This window comes from Danio aesculapii, chromosome 18 (assembly GCF_903798145.1).
Source record: "Danio aesculapii chromosome 18, fDanAes4.1, whole genome shotgun sequence".
NCBI classification, from domain to species: domain Eukaryota; kingdom Metazoa; phylum Chordata; class Actinopteri; order Cypriniformes; family Danionidae; genus Danio; species Danio aesculapii.
This window is the reverse complement of record NC_079452.1, coordinates 48,761,923-48,783,655: the sequence shown is the minus strand read 5'-3', so window position 1 is coordinate 48,783,655 and position 21,733 is coordinate 48,761,923. Positions and strand designations below refer to the sequence as shown.

General features: G+C 35.0%; 1 protein-coding gene across 2 annotated transcripts; it reads left to right on the top strand.

The window, feature by feature from the left end:
- The first annotated feature begins 791 nt into the window (after window positions 1–791).
- tsnaxip1 (translin-associated factor X interacting protein 1) lies at window positions 792–19,832 on the top strand. 2 transcript variants are annotated; one of them, XM_056478977.1, is made up of 17 exons: window positions 792–915; window positions 1,756–1,846; window positions 5,238–5,323; window positions 5,467–5,575; window positions 7,765–7,858; window positions 8,082–8,278; window positions 9,265–9,400; window positions 10,475–10,644; window positions 12,752–12,823; window positions 12,927–13,008; window positions 13,127–13,242; window positions 13,325–13,453; window positions 13,543–13,701; window positions 15,503–15,612; window positions 15,700–15,823; window positions 19,043–19,149; window positions 19,268–19,832. In XM_056478977.1, exons 1-17 carry the CDS (start codon window positions 872–874, stop codon window positions 19,461–19,463), a joined length of 2,022 nt encoding a protein of 673 aa, XP_056334952.1. In that variant the 5' UTR covers window positions 792–871; the 3' UTR covers window positions 19,464–19,832. The 2 variants fall into 2 exon arrangements, with proteins under 2 accessions (XP_056334952.1, XP_056334951.1); XM_056478976.1 differs by having other exon boundaries at window positions 5,419–5,575.
- Window positions 19,833–21,733: the final 1,901 nt, after the last annotated feature.

Sequence of the window (21,733 nt, the reverse complement as noted above, 5' to 3'; positions counted from 1 at the left end):
GTACACCGCTCACATGAGGGAAGTGCCATCAACTACATGACCCATACCTAATTCAGCCGGGGCTGTACAGCGCAGTGTAGGATTTGTAGTTTTTAGCTCAACTCGTAATTTTAGCGCTTGAGCTCATACATGGTTTATTTGTACGATGTAAAAACCTGTGTTTTCGAACAAGTGACCCAGTACAGTACCGTTTATTCACATGTTTGATACAGATACTAGTTTAAATACATATCTGCTATTTAATTTGGACACTCTCGGACATTTATGTAACGGTCTCCATGTAATCCCCATACCAAAACTAGTCGGTAAAGCAGTACTTTTCCTTTACTCATTTAAGCAATATTGCTTGTTTTCGTGTCAAAATAAGAATTTTTAATATTTAATATTTTATGCAAACACTGCATCCATATCTAGATAGTTACTATATATGGATATAAACTACATCTACCCCTTCGTTCACTCGCTAAGACATTTTGTTCAACAAGTTAAGCACTCTTGAATCTAAAAAACAGAAAAACAAGACATGCTGTGCTGTAATCCAATAGCCCTAGCGTGCACTGCCGTGAGAAAAACACATAAATATTGGTAATATCATACCAGTTCGTTTAAACAGTATACATATGTTAAAAATGTTACGTTTATATATTAACACATGTTAGCGAATTTCATCACACATGTGACGTTTTAGACGACAAGTTATGTTATTGTTTATTACAGGCACGCCGAGGGCATCTATAAGTAGGAGGTCTTTCCTAGGGTCCTTCAGTATCATAGCAACCACCCCTCAAACAACAACAATGCCACGCCGCTGAAGCCAGACATAGGATATTATATTTGCTGTGGAATATTAAAAAGTTGTTAATTTGTTTAGATGGCAGTAAAAGATCTACAGCTGCCGCCGCTGCTACACTCAAGGTAAGACATATAAATATCTAAAGTACGCTAAACTAAAAACGAAGGACCATTGTCCAAATAACGCTGCAGAAGTCAGTAGAGGAATACTGTTAGCAAATAACATATCAAGCATCAAATCACAGAAAACACTCTGGGAAACATCCGTACACTCTTGCATTCACAGACATACACTACGGGCAATTTAGCCAACCCAATTCACCTATAACACATTATTTTGGACTGGACTGTGGGGGAAACCGGAACACCCGGAGGAAACCCGCTCATGCAAACATGCAAACTCCACACAGAAACGCCAACTGGCCCAGCAGAGGCTCGAACCAGCGACCTTCTTGCTGTGAGGCGACAGCACTACCTACTGCGCCACTGCATCGCCCTACATTTCATGATACATATTAAAATATAAAATATCAAAATATATGAATTAAAAGATTATGAGTACAGTGCAGCTTCAAAGCAATACATAGTTGTCATTTTAATTATTTTTATTCGCCATTACCCTTTAAACCTCTAGGTTTTACTCATCTGTCAACACAACGTATTTAGCTAACATTAATCATTTATCATGTAACACAAATAAGCAGGACATTTTTATACATTTACATAAGAACAGGTGAGAAACAGAACTAGTTGTTTATTTTTTTACACAAATACGTTATCATGAATGAAAGTGGAACACCGTTTTACGTATATTTTCTTTTCTTTTCTTGCAAAAGTTCTTTGAAATAATGAAGTAGACATGGAATGGAATGAGACAAATGGTAGCATATATAAAAAGCCATAGAAATTATGTGTTGTCTTAGGTCACTGCATCTCAAATAGACTGACTGTCCTCTGTTCTAGGTCATCTTCTCAATTTGTGTCTAATGATGACAGCAATAGAGGATTACAGCGACATATTGCAAACAAGATGTCTAGAGCAAGATTGATAAAAGTAAGTTATGAATATGAATGTGCTAGTTAAATTATCCTGGTTGTTTTATATATATATATATATATATATATATATATATATAGGGATGGACAGTATTTATGGTACATGTATTTCAAATTGTATTTTGATAGTATATGAAAATGGGTTAATATTCTTTATCAAAATTCTTTAGTGTCTTGTATTTTTGTATTTTTAAAATACTGTAAGAAGTCTACGATGACATTATAAAAGTGTAGCCAAGGCTTAAAATCAGTACAGAAAATTGATTAATTTGGTCAATGCTTGGAGTATGGATGGAAATTATGCAACACACTAAGAAAATAACAGACAAATGGCATCGGGTATATTTCGAAGCAGGTCAACAATCATTAAAAAATAGTACACTGCACAATGCCTAGACTAGTAATATTTAATGGCAGTATAGTGTACAATTTGTCATTAGCATCTTTGCTTACGAAATGAGATGGGATAAATTATCAGTCCTTAAAAACAGGATGTGTAGCCTACGGCACATAATCGTTCTCAGTCTCAGTGCTGCAGGTGGAAATGCAGAGGATGATTAGAAATATAAAACACCTAAAGATGGTGTACTGGTGTTCACTAAGGGGGCAAACTGGCACTCTTCCAGTTAAAGAACTAAAAAACTCTTTGCAGAATGAATATACTGTACAGATAATAGTTGTTTTGGATGGATTGCTGATGTGATGTCAAGAAAATAAGACAAACAACATACAAATAACCGTTACATTGGCAAGTATTACAATACTTCATTGGCTGTTTCAAATGCCAGTAGATGATTTGCAGATGCAGTGTACAGTTAATGAAGAAATGTCAAAGTGGCACAATGCAGTATATGAGACACAAATATTTAATAACACTCCAGTCTATACTGACTAGTCAAAAACTCCAGACTCCTGTCACACGGCAGCAGGATGTATATGAAGAGTTGATTTCCAAAAAGAGATAACTCCATTTTTTAGAGATGTCATGTTTTATGTTGTGAATTGAAGAGTACAAATGCAAAAAATATGATTTATGGAAATGACTAAAACTGTATATTTTAATAATTTTCAGAAATAATGTTTTTACATTAGGCATTGAAGATTTCAATTGCAAAAAACTACATTTATTGAAAAAATAAATAGAACAATCTCTTTGTAACATGGGGAGTGACACAGACGACTGAGGTTTGGATTCACTTGCAGGTTTATTCTAAGTCAGGCAAGCAATAGTCACACAGGTGCAAACAGATGTATAAAGGCAGTCCAAAATCGTAGTATAAACACATGCGAGAGGTCAGAAGGCAGGCGGTGAACAGGGACAAAAGTATAAATGAGACTAGGGTCAAAACACAGGAAAACAAGACTAGGAGAATGCGTTGAAATGTCACTATACAGATAACAACACTCGGCAAGGGAAGTGAGTGTGTGCGCTGCTTAAGTATAGTGCATGTAATCAGTCTTTGACAATCCTCAGGTGGTGCAAGTGTAATCAGTCAAAATGAGTAAGCGTGTGTGTGTGAGTGAAGTGCATGTGTGAAAATGTAGTCCAGAACTGGCGTATTTGTAGTCCATAAGGATTCTGAGTGAGATCCAGCGATCTATGAAGTTACGATCGCTGGTGATCGTGACACTCTTCATATATCACCCTTTTAAAATATAAGACTGTTAAGAGATTGTTGGAATCTCTCTGGCCACGCAATGGATGGAAACAATGAAGAGCTGTTTTTTTACAGTGATTAAAGTGAACATCATCAAGACAGGACTTTCTGTATGATATTTGTACAAAAGTTATGCTAAAATGAAAGAGAACGTCAGTTTAATGGTAAAGGCATTGATCAAATATGCTCATTGATTCAAGGTTTGCGGAGAAATTTCATGCTCCCTTGTAAAATTATGTTGCAGTATTTTCAAAACACAAAATACAGTATTTTATTTTGATGCATTTGTGGCTGCTGTATTTTGTAGTTTATTAAAATTTGGGTATTTTGTATTTTATTTGGCCGCACAGTGGCGCAGCAGTTAGCACGTTCACCTCACAGCAAGAAGATTGCTGGTTTGAGCCTCGGCTGGATCAGTTTGCATGTTCTCACTGTTTTTGTGTGGATTTCCTGCGGGTGCTCCGGTTTCCCCCGGTAGTCCAAAAACATGTGGTATAGGTAAATAGCTAAATTGTCCGTAATGTATGTTTGTAAATGATTGTGTATGGATGATTCCCAGTGATGGGTTGCAGCTGGAAGGGCATCTGCTGTGTAAAACATATGCTGGATAAGTTGGCGGTTCATTCCGCTGTGGCGACCCCAGACAATAAAGGGACTAAGCCTAAAAGAAAATGAATGTATTTTATTTTGAAATACATTTCAATGTATTTTTGCCCATCCCTGTATATAAATTAGCCACTTTATTAGGTACACCTTACTAGTACCGAGCTGGATCACTTTTGCCATCAGAACTGCCTTAATTCTTTGTGGCACAGATTCAACATGGTGCTGAAAACAATCCATCGAGATTTTGGTGCATATTGTCATGACAGCGGCGACACGGTGGCTCAGAGGTTAGCACTGTCCCCTCACAGCAAGAAGGTCACTGGTTCCCGGCCGGGCAAGTTTGTGTTTGTGTCTTGTGCTCTGGTTTCCCCCACAGTCCAAAGACATGCGCTATAGGTGAATTGGATGAAGAAATTGGCCGCAATGTATGAGCGTGTGAATGTGATAGTTTATGGTTATTTCCCAGTACTGGGTTGTGGCTTGGAGGGCATCCGCTTCGTAAAACATATGCTGGAACAGTTTGTGGTTCATTCCGCTGTGGCGACCCCTGATAAATAAGGCACTAAGCTAAAAGAATGAATGACATGACAGCAGCACACAGTTTGCAGTAGAGTTGATGAATGATGACAATTTTCTGTTCCAGCTCACGTCATTAGTCATTGTCATATTCTAGAAACCAGTTTGGGATGATTTGAGCTTTGAGACATGGCACATTATTATGCTCTCTTCAGCTCATTGGATGGAAACGGTACTTTATTTGCTGATGTATAAATCTAATTCACATCTTTGGATGAAAACAGTGGCTTCATTCTTCAACATATCTTGTTTTGCGTTCAACAGAAGACGGAAATTTAGAAAAGTTTAGGACCACTTGATTGTGAGTAAACAGTGAGGAGATTTTCAATTTGGGGTGATCTATCAAAAAACAAGCACTTTAATAAACAAAAGGTTTAGATTTTAGCATATAGTCTTGACCATACCTAAATGCCTAAATGTACTGAGTTGCTGCCATGTGAATGTGGGTTGCGTAGCTGTTTACATTTACAAGCAAGATTAACAGGTGTACCTAATATATTGTCTGGTGAATGTATATTTTATTAATGCAAATCACTCCGTTTCCATCAGACCAAAGAGAGAGAAGCTTCCAGTTATGTTTTATCTGAGCCTGCTGAAGTTACATTTCAAAAGCCCAGAGAAAAAAGAAATTATGGGTATGGCAAGTATTACACATAGAGCATATGTGTTCATGTTAACAATAGTTTCATAGCCTTACAATGTTTAGTCATATTCTATTGTTTTAAGTCAGTTCTGAATATCAATGCCTTGGTCCTGATGGTATCTTCATGTCCTGCAGATCTCTTGCCAAGCCTCGTTTCTTAGAGCAACTGGAGTGTCTTCTCAAGAGAGAACTAGAAGCTTTAGACAACACACACAGCTCCAAAGTCCAAGAGCTCAGACTGCAGGTTAACATCTCACATCAGACTGGTTTTCTTAACTAAATAGCACAGTTTAAGAGTTTGGGGTGAAAGCAAATCTTCAGTGTCACATGATTCTTTAGAAATCATTCTTATACTGTGTGCAGAATTATTGTCATTGTTGAAAGATAAATCTGGAAACAGATGCATTGATCATTTTTCTCCCCAAGATTATGTAGTTCATAGTTAAAAGAACATTGTCTATTTTAAAGTCAAACATTTTAGAAGTCTTAACTTTCATGTACACTGTAAAAATGCTTTTTTTACTTAGATTTTTTGTCTTGTTTCCAGTACAAAAATCTATAAATTTTTAAATGTAAGAAGCATTTCCTAGACGAGCAATAAACACAGTTTTGTTTTAAGAAATATGTCAAAATGTAGTGAGTTTTTCTGTAAACAAGCAAAAAAAATCTGTCAATAGTATAAGCAAAATAAACTTGTTTTTTGATGTAAGATTATTTTACTTAATCCATTTGCAGATTTTTTTATGCTTGTTTTCATAGATATTTACATTAGATGTCGCCTACCCTTTTGTCTATTGAAAGGAATGCGTCAATAGAGCCGCCATTTTAGTACAGGGTAGCGCTCCTTTGAAATGAATGCGGGACCAAGGTGCAGTGGAGGACTGTGGCCATCCATAGCCAGAGATATATTGATATATACACATATCTACGATCGGGAGCTTTCCTGGTGGTCATTATGCAAATTGTTTTTAGATTATGAAAATTACAATTTTACATCACTTTTCTACATTGATGAATAAGTGATCTCACGTGCATTCCTGACAAAAAGCATGTGTTTGTGTGTATGGAAATGTACTATCCTCCCTCCCTGTTAAATTTGATCTAATTCGTGTACAGAAACACACCCCCTCTGATACTTTCTCTTCTCATTCTAACAGAGGGAGCGATTCGTTGAATCTCCGTTATGAATGACTCGTTCACTTAAAGCAGACAATAATACAAGTTTCTGGCAGCGCAGCGTCCTGTTGTCATATTTCATTTACATTGTTTGCTTATTTTATTCAACAAAACTAGCATAAGCCTAGAATTTAGTGCGAGTTGGTGCTACTTTGTCTTATGGTGAATGCAGTAAGTGACTGTATTATCATCAATAATGTTACTTGTTTAGCACAAGAGTTTATAACATACAAAAACATAAAAAAATGAAATCTTACCTATGAAATGTTATGCCTTGGTGCTTTGTTTTCTTTGTTTGCACGTTACTACACCCATACACAGCGCTAAAAGTCCAGCAACTTCACGTTGTCACACTGTTTTGACTAGTGCGGTTGAATGACATATGTCCTGGGAGCACTGTACAAGTCTGGCAGCGCTATTGACATATGCTCGGGGTCCGTATGTGATATCTAGTGTATATATATATATATATATATATATATATATATATATATATATATATATATATATATATATATATATATATATATATATATATATATATGGCTTGTTTTAAGGAAAAACTCACTTCATTTTTACATATTATTTCTTACAACAAGAAAATATGTTGTACTTGTCTAGAAAATGCTTCTTGATATAAGAAATTTTAGAGATTTTGACTAGAAATAAGACAAACAAATTCAAGTAGGAATCGCTGCAGCCTGTAAATTTACAAGTAGGAGGAATTGCAGCACAATTAGGTTGGGTGACCTCCAAGTGAGAGGGACTTATGCCGCAGGTGGGCTGGGTTTAGATGGTATAGGTCAAGTAGACGTTAATAAAACATAACGGGTTATTGTATGGTTGGGTTTGGGGTAGGGGGTGGTGTAAACGTTAATAAAACACAACAAGTTACTTTGAGGTTGGGTTTAGGGATGAGGTAGGTGTAGACATTTAAAAAGCACAATATTGGACTCTGTGTCATGTACAAGACATTAAACAAATAAAAACTCCAGTTTTGTACAGCCCACTTAGAGCTCAAGCCCCGCCCACTTGGAGTTGGCTCCGTTTTATCCTCTTCAGGAGAGACCTCCGTTTATACCCTTCTCAAAAAATTAAGAAACGAATTTTTTGCAGTGTACAATTACTTTTTTAGGAAGAAATTAAATTGTTTTTAAAACAAATTAAACTGACCCCAAACTTTTTAACAGTTATACATAGAAGACAACACTCAATCCAGTTATTTATCTGCTATCTTACCTTTTTTGCATTATAAAGGTTTACCAAGAAGTCTTTGGCTATTTAATTGAAGAGTTTAAAACCTACAAACCTATTTTGTCTGCCATCAAAAAGGAGTATGACATCACATTAGGTATGTACATTAAGAATGTTCAAATATTAGAGTTATCGGTCTATCACCATTTCCATTGGTATCATTATTTTTTTTTTTTAATCAATTTAACAAAAAGAAATGGTTACACAAAAATGTTGTAGCAAATTATAGAAACCTTATTCCACGGATAAATAAAATACCAATGAAACTCAGTTAACTATTTTATTTTAGACACTAATCAAAGTGTTAATGTCTCATTTAGCACATCTGCGTGATCAGATCAGAGATCTGCTACCCCTGCGGGCGAAGCTGGTGCTCGTGTCGGAACAGAGTGACAAAAAGATTCTGGAGATGAGAATACAGGAAAGAGATGAGGTTCAAGCTCTGAAACACGAGTGCAGGCATCTGCAGAGCATCATTGAAAGCATGAGGTCACAACAGAGTGCTCTGCAGATTCAGGTGGAGCTCGGTTTACTTTTATTTATTTTACACTCTTCTTCTGTTAAGATCTGGATACTTTGGATTATTCAGATTTTGACACCTGCTTTGAATTTGTGTGGTTAATTGGATGTTTGGTTTTAATTAGGTCATTTTGTGATGTGTATTTGATGTTTTTTTTAATACTTTTTGTTTTCAGATTTAGTAACTTTATAACTTCAATTTACAGGGTTAGTTCACCTCAAATAATTGTATTATTTATATTGTCCATATTGTTCCAAACAGATGTCTGTCCTGCCTTTAAAAGTCTATTCACCTACACCGCAACAAAAGCGTTTTTGTCTTGTTTAAAGTCCAAATGTCTAAAAATTCCTAAATCAAGAAGCATTTTCTACACCAGTAAACATATTGTCTTGTTTTCAGAAATAATATATGTCAAGCAAAATCATTTTTGCAACATTTTGCTTAGCCCATTGGCTCACTATTTTGCTTGTTTTAAGAAAAAATCATTTTAATATTATTTCTGAAAACAAGACAATATTGTTTTTTTACTTGTCTAGAAAATGCTTCTTGATTTAAGATTTTATTTGTAATAGAATTTGGATTAGAACGAGACAAAAACACCAAGTACGAAATGTTTTTATTTACATTGCAAAACTCAAAACTGATGCTTCAAATATATAAAGGTAATTTAGGCCAAAATGAAATCTGCTCATCATACAAAGCAAAGACTTGAATTAAACTGCTTAATGTCTTTACAAATGCTCTGAACAAACTCCATCTGGGTTTGGAGCAACATTATGGCAAGTAAATGATGAAGAATTTTTAAACTAGGGTAGAACTAACCCTTTAACCGTAATTTTTTATAATCAAATATTTATTTTTTATTTAAGATTTATTTCAATTACCAAAAGTTTTTAATAATAATCACAGCACTGCTGCTTCATTAAAGCAAACAGAAGACACGATAAAACACTATATCATGATTATCTCATCTCTCCCCAAAGGTTGATCATCTGAAAGAGGATCTAGCCACCCAGTATCAGCTCTACAGGGATGAACGTGATGCACGAAAGCTGCTCATCACCAGAATCAGCACAATGCAATCTACCCAAGATACCAAACATGATGATGATAATGAAGGTTACGTTAATAGTGGAGTCTGAAAAAAAAAATAAATATGAAAACAAAATGCTACTTGAATTTAATGTATGAATATAAGGACTCAGGCAAAGTGGTAGGCAATGGTAGGCAAACTTTTACATTTCATGCCACATTTTCTACATTTATAGAGAAGTTTATTATATTCATATATTTATAGCTTAAATAATTTGTATACATTTACCATTAACAGTTACATGTATTCATTTAGCAGACTCTTTTATCCAAAGGTACTTGCATGCAAGTAGAAAAGAAGCTGTATATAAATGCTTTGACAGGTCTCAGTTATTAGCAAGACTAGTTACTAGTTCTAGCTGGGCTCCCGTCTTGCACCCCTTAACCTCTATAAATGATCCAGAATGCTGCAGCTCGTCTGGTCTTCAATGAGCCCAAGAGAGCCTCACATAGGTGAGTGGGCTTGACAAACCACCTGTAGAAAACTAATTTTTTCATCTCTCTGACATTTTAACCAGCACTTGCACCAGTTTTGCACTTTTGCACCAGACACATTCTTACAAAAAAGTGCGTCATACAGGTGAGTGGGCTTGACAAACCAGCTGTAGAAACACTCTTCTCTCTCTCTATATATAAAAACTCCCCCTTACTCCAGCACCTAATTCTCTGATCACTAACGGTTCATTGGTATAGTTAGCACTTCTTGTGTGTATTGCCTCTTCTTTAATTGCTGAATGCCTCCTCAATAGGAAGTCACTTTGGACAAAAGCGTCTGCTAAATGTAAATACAATATTAACAACTGGTAGATTGTACAAAGAGTGCAGTAAAAGCCGGCTTTTTTACTGATCTGATTCCGCCAATGGGTGTGATGTCAGATTACTAGAATGTATTGTTTTTTAGCTATGTTGGAGTTTCTGTAGAGGCAGCAGGTAGTCAAGATGACAGCAGACTAGAGCCTGTATTAGAACCTAGAGTAGCTTCTCTGGTAAGACTTGAAAGTGTTTTATTGGAATGTATGTGTGTGTGTGTGTGTGTGTGTGTGAGGTTGAGGTTTGAGTAGTGAGGAGCAGGAGGTTTGACAGAAACTTGTTCTTTTGCAGAGGATGAGTCTGAGGATCCTGTGGTGGTGAAAATGGCTTTGGAGGTGTGCCGAGAAGATCTTACCAAAGCCCAGGTTGAGCTCAATCGCCTGCAAGCTGAATACAGTGATGTGGTCCCTCGACGAGACTGGGACAACCTGAATCATATGCACGAGGAGATACTAATGAAGGTAAGGGAACAATTGACCCGAAATATGTTATAGAAACATACCCTCATTGGCAACCCTCGTGGTTCATCTTGCTAATACCAAAGTGCACTGCTTATGCTTTCGGAACTGAATGGCTTAGGTTCTGAATGTGCTGTAATCATTCCTTAAAGGTCTTTAATTAAATTAAATTAAATTAAAAGGGCTCGCAAAATCACTCTGGACGCCTCACACCCAGCACACTACCTGTTCGAACTGTTACCGTCTGGTCGGCGCTTCAGAGCACCAAGCACAAAAATAGCCAGACACAGGAAAAGTTTCTATCCTCAGGCTGTCTACGTTTTGAACAGTTAAATATTCCCCTACTGTGCAATAAATATGTGCAATACTTTCTCATACACACTTGTACACAGCACCTTATATCAATATACAATGCAATACCTTCTACATTCGCACTTGTACACAGCACCTTATAACCTGTATATTTATAACAATCTGTACATACAACTCAACATCCAGGTTTCTTGACTAACCGCATCTGTTTAATGTTTATCTTTTTTTTTAAATATATTTATATATTTATTTTGTGTTGGTCACTTGTCACTTTATGTACACTGGAAGCTTCTGTAGCCAAAACAAATTCCTTGTGTGTGTGAAGCACACTTGGCAATAAAACTGATTCTGATTCTGATTAAAATAAAGGTTTTAAGATGTTAGAATCAGTATGTTAGTTTTAAGCATATCTATAAGGTAGTGTGCTCCAAAACAGTGACAAAATTTGCATTTAGAAAATATAAATCTGAAACAGATTTTGAAGCTTGCAGTTTGTGACGTCCGCCTAAATAGGTAAATTTTTATTATTTTTTATGTCAACTCATACTTCAGTTTCTCATCAAATCATAACCAATCAAATGCTCTCTAATATCTGACATGCCCCACCCACTTTTAGATGCTTCACATTTGCTTATCATTTGATGCGCCCCAACTCAAAGCACGCGCTAGCCGAGCTGTGATAAAAACAAAAATCTATTGGCTGTTTCTACTCTATGTCCCACCCTATCTTCATTTATCAGTTGAGATTACGTCAAACTTTAAATAAAAAATGCACACCTCAAAGCACTTCACATGATGATAGCATCACACATATGCTGCAGATTTGTCTGCCGCACATCCATAATACATGACAACTTTTTTGCATGAAGGATAAGATACAATTAATTAAGTGTATCAGTAAACAGAGTTGTTACAAAATATTTTATATGAAATAAAAAAGTTCAAGATTTATTTTCATTAAAGGTTCTTGAAAGATATAAATGTATAAAAATATGTACAAAGCTTTCTATAAACTTAACCATAGCAAGATTTAAACATTGATAATAATCAGCATATTTTACAATTTCTGAAAGATTTTGTGACACTGAAGACTTACAGAGGACCAAACCTGCAAAAACAATAAATTAATGAATATGCAAATAAATACATAAATTCCTACATTAAAAAATAAATCAATAAATATGCAAATAACTACATAAATGTATTTAAAAATCCACAAATTCCTGCATAAATATATAAATATTAATACTGCGGGCACGTGAATAATTAAATAAATTAAACGAATGTTGGGGGAATGAGAAAATGCTTAACTGAAAGTTGATTTTCCCCCCTTTTAAACATTTATTCATTCTTAAACATAGTTTCGTATTTACTTTTCCTCAGCTCAACATGCTAATGAGAGGGTGTCTTTATTTTTTTGTTTATTGTTTTTGCAGGTTTCGTCCTCCATAAAGACTGGAGTATCGGTTGGCAAAAACTCAAACAGAGGAATAAATGACATTTTAATATATATTAAAATAGCAAAGAAGTATTTTAAATTGTATCATTTATATGCCATTACAGTTTTGATTTTATTTTTGCATAAATAAATGAGGTTTTGTGAACATAAAATGTTTTTAAAATCACGCCATCACACCAAATGTTTGAATTGTAATCTATCATTAATCTATAAACAAATCAAAAAGAATGACTCTTAAACATCCTTTCTAGAGAGGTAGATGTAAATGGAAGATCTCACAATAATAACTGCAATATGTGTTTTTTTTATAATAATATTTCATATGATTTCTTATTTCAGCTGGAAACCTTACAAGCAGACTTCAACCAGATGAAGTCTGAATATGATACACTGCTGGAGGTTCATCAAAAGGTATTGTCATTCAGAGAAAAGGCCTGCGGAATGAGCTTGAAGGTTTTAAAGAGGTCTACAATAATGACATAAAAATGATCATGAACATTATTCCAATCAACAGTCAGCACCGGCTACACAGCAACATGGCTCAGATAACCAACACATTGTCACAACTCCCAGGCCAAACTGGGAACAGTGTTCAGGTATCACTTTCTGAACTTAACATACAATTTTCTGCAGTCATAAAGACAGATGTTGCCTTCTTTATATAGCACATCTAAGCATATGTTCAAGATGGTAATTATGCAATATGGGCTATAGATATACTCGGAGGGACTGAGCGATGTAAAGAGCTTTTTGAAGGTCAATCTAGTCAAAAGAAGCTGGAAATCTTGCTGAAGGAGATTAGTAGCCAAAACCAGTTCTTCACTGGACATGTAAGTGTTTCTAATGTCACATGACTAGCATTGGAGCCAATTGTACCATTTTTGCTTGGTTTAATTAAAGTTGTTTTGACAGGGAATATCCTGTGATATCCCCATTTATCTACGATATGAGGGAAAAGTTAAGAATCTGAAGCTCAAGAAAGCAGATGTTATTAAGGTTATTAAAGAAATATGGAGGAACAAAATGGCGGAGAATGAAAAGGTATGGTATAAGAATGTTTTTTCTTGATTCGATTAACCATTTGATTTATTATCGGTGTTTAATTCTTCACACATTTCTCTTCATCGAAGAACGATGACCCCAGAGATCTGCAGACATTTCTTCACAGCTATCTTGTGGAACAGTATAAAGATAAAGCAGGAGAATGGGCTTACAGCCTCATGGAAAGCATACAAAACAATCTCGAAGATGATCTCATTTGCCTTTTCAATGACGTCTTGACTGGGAAGGTTTGTACTGAAACTAAACAAAATAAATTATTTGGATAGTTATATGTTTAAATTAGTGCACAAAGATTAGTCGTGATTATTATAATTCATTCATTCATTTTCTTTTCGGCTTAGTCTCTTTATTAATCTGGGGTCTCCACAGCGGAATGAACCGCCAAATTATGTAGCATATGTTTTACGCAGCAGATGCCCTTCCAGCTGCAACCCATCTCTGGGAAACATCCATTCACGCTCATACACAATTTAGCCTACCCAATTCACCTGTACCGCATATCTTTGGACTGTGGGGGAAACCGGAGCACCCAGAGGAAACCCACGCAAACCCGGGGTGAACATGCAAACACCACACAGAAACGCCAACTGACCCTGCAGAGGCTTAAACTAGCGACCTTCTTGCTGTGAGGCGACAGCATTAACTACTGCGCCACTGCGTTGCTGCGATTAATATCCAAAATAATTGTTTTTAAATAATATGTGTTTATTAAATATATTTTTTGTGTATATGGGGTTCACACATACATAGACACATACAAAAAACTATACAAAACTATTTTGTTAAATAGATATTTCAATTTATATATAATTTGTAGCAAATACATTTCTATTTTATCACTAAATGTAAATAAATATTTTCTCAAATATAAGCATGCATGTGTGTATTTATATACACATAATAAAAATACACAATACACACACTTAAATTTTCAAAACAAACCTTTTTTATGCAATTAATCGTGATTAATTTTTGCCCAGCACTAATTAAAATGCCTCTATTATGCTAATTAAAAAGTTTGTAGTATTATTTTGGATCTCTACTGCAAGAGGTTCACATGCAAATCGCGCAAAACTGAAGACGCAATGTCACTTTTAAGGGACTATTTCATATGGATTTCTTAATCATTCTTACTTTTCAATGAACGTAAACTGTCATACTTTATTAAAGATGCAAACCCCTCGCTCGATGAAAGCACGATGACTTTCATGAAAATTTTTGAGCTCCAAAAGTGGTGGATCTTTTCAGCAAAATATTTGACTGTATGTGATCGCATCTCAAACGATTTAAAATAGTACAAAACAATATAACTAAAGCGGCGATGCAGTGGCGCAGTAGGTAGTGCTGTTGCCTCACAGCAAGAAGGTCGCTGGTTCGAGCCTCAGCTGGGTCAGTTGGCGTTTCTGTGTGGAGTTTGCATGTTCTCCCTGCATTCGCGTGGGTTTCCTCCGGGTGCTCCGGTTTCCCCCCACAGTCCAAAGACATGTGGTGTAGGTGAATTGGGTAGGCTAAATTTTCCATAGTGTATGTATGTGTGAATGAGTGTGTATGTGTTTCCGAGTGATGGGTTGCAGCTGGAAGGGCATCTGCTGCATAAAACAAATGCTGGATAAGTTGGTGGTTCATTCTGCTGTGGCAACCCCAGATTAATAAAGGGACTAAGCCGAAAAGTAAATGAATGATTATAACTAAAGCAATCTCCAATTTACTAAGCGAAAGCGCTTCTCTTCTATTAAACTGAACAGTTGCGTCATCGATGACGTAAGCGTGCTCGGGCTTGTATGGTAAAATTGCAGACCGAGGGGGAGTGGGTAGGGGAGACAATCGTGCCTGGGCAAGGTTCAAGAGAACCATGCCTAGTGTGAGTACACCCTTAGTTCCCAATGGCATTTCTAGAACTAAATAATAAAAAAAACTTATTTGATCCACTACATCAAAGGAAACACTATATGTAAACATATATGTATATTTTAACTGAAGTTTTCCATGTAAAGATACTAAGTGTATTTGACTGTAATGTTGTGGCAGGTTGATGAGAGTATCTACCATGGACAGACACAGCTGCTGTCTCACTTGCTCAAGGTTTTAATTCAAAGTGACATTACGCAATGCGGAACACTGACTGTCTCAGAATTTAGGTGAGGGTAATAAGTCACATTTTCTCAGCAGTAAATGTATGATTGGCATTTTATTATTACACTATATATGTGTGTGGTGGTTTTCAGCGAGGCATTGAGGAAGGCTTTTCCTCTGAAGTCGGATCAGGACATTGAGGAGCTGTTGGCGGCAGCTCAGACAGAGCTGAAGAGCAGTGGAGTGCGCATTTCTTATCAAACACTTTATACAGAGGTCAGTTCCAAAGTTTTCGCTAAGAATCTGCAATTCTTTGATTGTTAAAAAGGAGTAATTTTGCAGATTTTGTGGCTTTAAGATCATCATGATGGGGATTGTTGTGAGTGACCAAAATATCATGCAAATATCAGGTTATGTACTGCATAGATTATCATGTGTTTGAACTTTAAAATATTTATATTTAACAAATGTATGGAAATAATAAGATACAGCTTTAAAGTGATTCTTTTGATTTGCCTATAATAGTTACATATTTTTGGTTATTTTTTTGTTTATTTCATAAACTGCTGATAATGTATAATATTTTTGTCATATAAGTTTTATTTTAGATACAGATTCAGAAAGAAAAGGATTCTCTGTTTTACTTATTTTGTCCACATATAACATAGGCAAAGCAAAGAAAAATAAAAAAATAAAAAATAAAAGCTAAATAAAAGTCATAATAATAAATAAAAAATTAAAAAAACACCCACATAGCAAGCCAACTTGTTTACAAAGACCTGTTGAAACAACAGAGTATGATGACAAAGCATATTAAAACTGTACAGAATTGATGCATTATTCCAGAAGGTTTTTTTTAAGGTAACAGATAAAAAAATGCCAAATTTTGTCAAATTGTTTGACTTTTCTTTTTAAATAGTATCTTATTTGCTTTAAATGTAACATTGAGGTCATTTCTCCAAGCCACAGTTTACATGTAGCGGATTCCTTTTTTTTCCAAAACAGTAGCAGTAACTTCTTGGCAGTAGTGTAACAGTATGAGAGCAATTTATGTTGTGTATTTGACAACAAATGCGTTTGCTGTGGAATCTCAGAATTAAAAACATCTCAGAAAGCACTTTAAAAATTAAATTCCAATAATTCTGTATCTTAGAACAAAAAGTAAAACTGTGAGATAGATCCGCATCTGATGAATTACATTTGTTGCAAAAAGGTGAAATATTTTTAAAAATTCTATGTAATTTTTTTTCTTTGAATAATGTAACTTATGAATTATTTTAAACTGAATAAGACTAATGTATATTATTTAATTTAATATAATACATTTGTTTGCAGAAATGTGTATATACAAATTTTTAAATATAAATTTTTCTGAAAACATTTAATATTGCATATTTGTCATATATCCTCCTATATAAATGATCTAACGATAATATTTGAAATTTTTAAGACACATTATCAGGTTATTTAAAAGAAAAATGTTTTATTTAAAAAACCTATTTATTACAAATACAGAGAACCAATTATATACAATTTTATTTTTATTATGTTTCCAGAGCTGTATTTAAATGTGTATTAGATTTTTACATAAACATGTCGGGCTGCACGATATTGGAAAAATCTAACATTGCAATATTTAGTTATTCTGCATTCTGTTATCCATTCACCAGCCAGTTTATTAGGTACACCTGTCCAAGGTGATTTCACCAGATTTCTAATCAGCCAATCACATGGCAGCAACTCAATGCATTTCAAACAGAGCAACTCAATGCATTTGCTGCAGTTCAAACCGAACATCAGAATAGGGAAGAAAGGTGATTTAAGTGACTTTGAACATGGCATGGTTGTGCATGCCAAAAGGGTTGGTCTGAGTATTTCAGAAACTGCTGATCTACTGGGATTTTCACACACAAAATTATCTCTAGGGTTTACAGAGAATGGTTCGAAAAAGAGAAAATATCCAGTGAGCGGCAGTTCTGTGGGCACAAATGCCTTGTTGATGCCAAAGGTCAGAGGAGAATGGCCAGACTGGTTCCAGCTGATAGAAAGGCAACAGTAACTCAAATAACCACTCGTTACAGCCGAGGTATTTAGAAGAGCATCTCAGAACATACAACACGTCAAATCTTGAGGCGGATGGGCTACAGCAGCAGAAGACCACATCCGGTGCCACTCGTGCTAAGAACAGGAAACTGAGGCTACAATTCGCACAGGCTCACCAAAATTGGACAATAGAAGATTGGAAAAACGTTGCCTGGTCTGATGAGTCTCCATTTCTGCTGCGACATTCGAATGGTAGGGTCAGAATTTGGCGTCAACAACATGAAAGCATAGATCCATCCTGCCTTGCATCAACGGTTCAGTCTGGTGGTGGTGGTGGTGGTGTAATGGTGTGGCGGATATTTTCTTGGCAGACTTTGGGCCCATTAGTACCAATTGAGCTTCGTGTCAATGCCACAGCCTACCTGAGTATTGTTGCTGACCATATCTATCCCTTTATGACCATAGCGTACCCATCTTTTGATGGCATGAATCATCTCAGACTGGTTTCTTGCACATGACAATGAGTTCACTGTACCCAAATGGCTTCCACAGTCACCTGATCTCAATCCAATAGAGCATTTTGGGATGTGGTAGAACAGGAACAAATCCGCAGCAACTGCATGATGCTATCATGTCATTATGGAGCAAAATCTCTGAGGAATATTCCCAGTACCTTGTTGAATCTATGCCACGAAAGATTAACGCAGTTCTAAAGGCAAAATGGGTCGAACCTGGTACTAGTAATGTGTACCTAATGAAGTGGCCAGTGAGTGTATAATGCGATAGGTTTACAATTTCACCAGGTGACCTGAATATCTCCATTTGGAAATTTTAGATTGATATGGACGATTCTGTATTGGGAGTGCATGTGCGCAAAATCTAATAAACTGTCTGGACACTTGCTTGAATTTTGATCCATTTTTTTTATTCTTGCTTCCAAAACATTTTCAAAAACAAACAACTTACAATGTTTTTTTCAATGTCCTCTAAAGGAGCATTTGAAAAGTGTCTCTACCCACTGGCATGCTTCCTGCTGATTAGGTTCAGCTGATATTGACTCACCTACAGTGCAGTGACTAGTATGCCCCATAGGTGGCAGCACAACAGCTGGCAAAAAAAACAGACCAAAAATAAGGTGTTATGTTGTTTTCCGAGTCTAACAGTGTACAGTAATTGAATAATAAAAATAATTATATAAAATCAATCATTATTAATGTTAAAAATACTACAATTATCAATACCTGAATGCTTTTAAAATTGTTACACAGTCACAAGCCTTAAAAGCACATGCAAATGATAAATTATAATACAAATTCAACATTGCATATCCTGCGATGTGTCTGTCCCAAATGATAACTTTGTGATATTGATACTGAAACGATATATACTGTACAGCCCTATATCTATGCCATAACAGCATAATTTTCTGTGTGCATGTTGTTTCTACTTCAGGACACAGATGGACGACACAAAGAATTCCTGAGTCTAGTCAAAAAACAAGCGACCGCTGAGAGGCTCCAGTACATCAGTGAGCTTAGAGCTCAGTTGGAAGGCAAAGGGTGAGAAATCATCATGTGTGCTTCGATGGAGATCTAACAGTAAAGTCACGTTTACCTAATCCTGTTTAGATTGCAGCATGTGTGTTCTCATACTTCTGCCATGTTCTGCATATCATAGGGAAGTGGATGCAGAGCAGCTCTGGGTTGCCTTCAAAACTATTGATCCCTCACTGGAACCTGAAAATCTGGAATGGAATCTCAGTGTAGCTTTTCAGACAAAGGAGAGTGCATTACAAGCTCAAGCATTGGAAAAGGAGGTTGTGCTACAGCGTCTCTCTGTGGCTCATGTCAAAAGGGCAGGGCCAAAGGGATGACCGTTGTTACTCCAAGCACATTCACCGTCTATTTATAACACACTACATATAGTAACCAAGCATAGCACTCAGGCATAGAAATACCTCTGTGGTAGTGTTTAGAAAAATCACATATCAAAGATGACACAATGATAAGTAATGGAATTTAAAAAGAAAGAAAACTTGTTTGTCTTGTCAACCTTTTACATTTGTTTACAAATATTTATACATTATATATATATACATAAACATAAACATATACATACAGGGTGGGCCATTTATATGGATACAACCTAATAAACTTATTTGGAATTTCACAAGTAAACACAATGTTGTGCTTGGTTTTAACGTAGCTTTATTCTTTCATGAGTTATTTACAAACCCCCTCATATATACATAATATATATATATATATATATATATATATATATATATATATATATATATATATATATATATATATATATATATATATATATATATATATAATGTGCCACAAACAGGACGTTAATATCACCAACCATTCCTATTTTATTAAGGTGTATCCATATAAATGGCCCACCTTGTATATATATATATATATATATATATATATATATATATATATATATATATTTTTTTTTTTTTTTTTAATCAACAGAGCTTTATTAATTTGTATTATTTGCATAAATTACTTTATAATTGTCAATAGATCATACATTTATATTGACCGAGTGATTTTTTAAATAAACTTTTAAACGTTTTTTACGCAAAACTGAGTAAAGGCTTTGGAACTTGCCATGCGAACACACACACACACACACACACGCGCACACACACACACACATACAAATGGATTTGACTCCAAAGCATTCAAGTTAAAAATGACTGCTAATTATTTCATTTTATGTTTAGTAACGCATGTTTTGTTCTGCATCCAAACAAAATCTGAGGTCTCATATTTGAAACAACTTGTTTTGATTTGTTTATTACAGACAGATATGGTTTTAAATATATATACTACCGGTCAAAAGTTTTGGGTCAGCTTTTTTAAAATGTTTTTTTTTGAGAAAATTATTCTGTTCATCAAGGCAGCATTTCTTAAATGTAAAACAAATTGTTTAATTGTTAAATATTTATTCAAATATTTAAATAACGGCATTCTTATTATTATAATAATAATTAATTATGAATAATAATATTAATAATATTATTAGTAATAATAATAATTAATATTAAAGTGATTTCTGAAGGATCATTTGACTTTGAAGACTGGAGTAATGAAGCTGAAAATTCATCATTAAAATCACTGGAATAACTTCTTAAATGAAATTATAAACTACTTTTTAACAGTTTTTTGCAGATTTTATAGTGCAACAACATTTCACAATTTTACAAATTGTTCTGTATTTTTGATGAAATAAATGCAGCCTTTGTGAGCAGGATAAGCTTATTTTAAAACATTTAAAAATCCTACTGACCACAAACTTTTAACCGGTAGTGTATATTTCATATTGTGTGCATTTTTATAATAATATCCTTAACTTTTTTATCGTACTTTTTTCACCTCAGTGATAATCTGCCAAGTGTCTTTAAAATAAATTGAAATTATCTGCCTTTTTATTTTTTGGGTAACACTAAAACTACTTAATTAAAATGAACTAGTGCGCACTATTTCTACAGTATTTGCCATTCTTACTCATTAACTTACTCATTATGTCAATTTCAGTTTGCTGCGGCAACATTTGTCAATGTCATCACGTCACATCAATTGTCAAAAAGTCCAAATGAAATACAAAGAACATATTAAATTCTATACAGATATTACAGTACAAATAGTGAAATACTGAAAGTTGCAAATAAAACTATTATTTTAAATTAAAAATGTTATTTTGGTTTGCACCTTGACGTGCCCTGTATCATCTCTGCTTTTCTGCAGCAGACAAGAGTGCCATTCCCTGACAAAATCATGCAAATGGTTTAAACTGATCTTTATTTGTATAAAAAAAGTTCATAATTATGAATAGTAAAACCATGGGCGCAGTGCAACATTTAAGCAAAACAGTAACAGGGTGGACAGTATCAGGAGTGACATTTTTTGCAAAACCCAGGCATTACTACTTATATGGTGAACAACGAGCTAGCACATGATGACCAGGAAGATTTGAAACATGTTTATTAACTGTATTTCTCAAAATTACACACACACAAAAAAAACGTTTCCCCTATAAAAATGGGTAACTGGGTGGATGGGTTATGCTTTACCACAACAGAAAACTACTCTGAAATGTTGAAAATGAAAGAAGATAAAA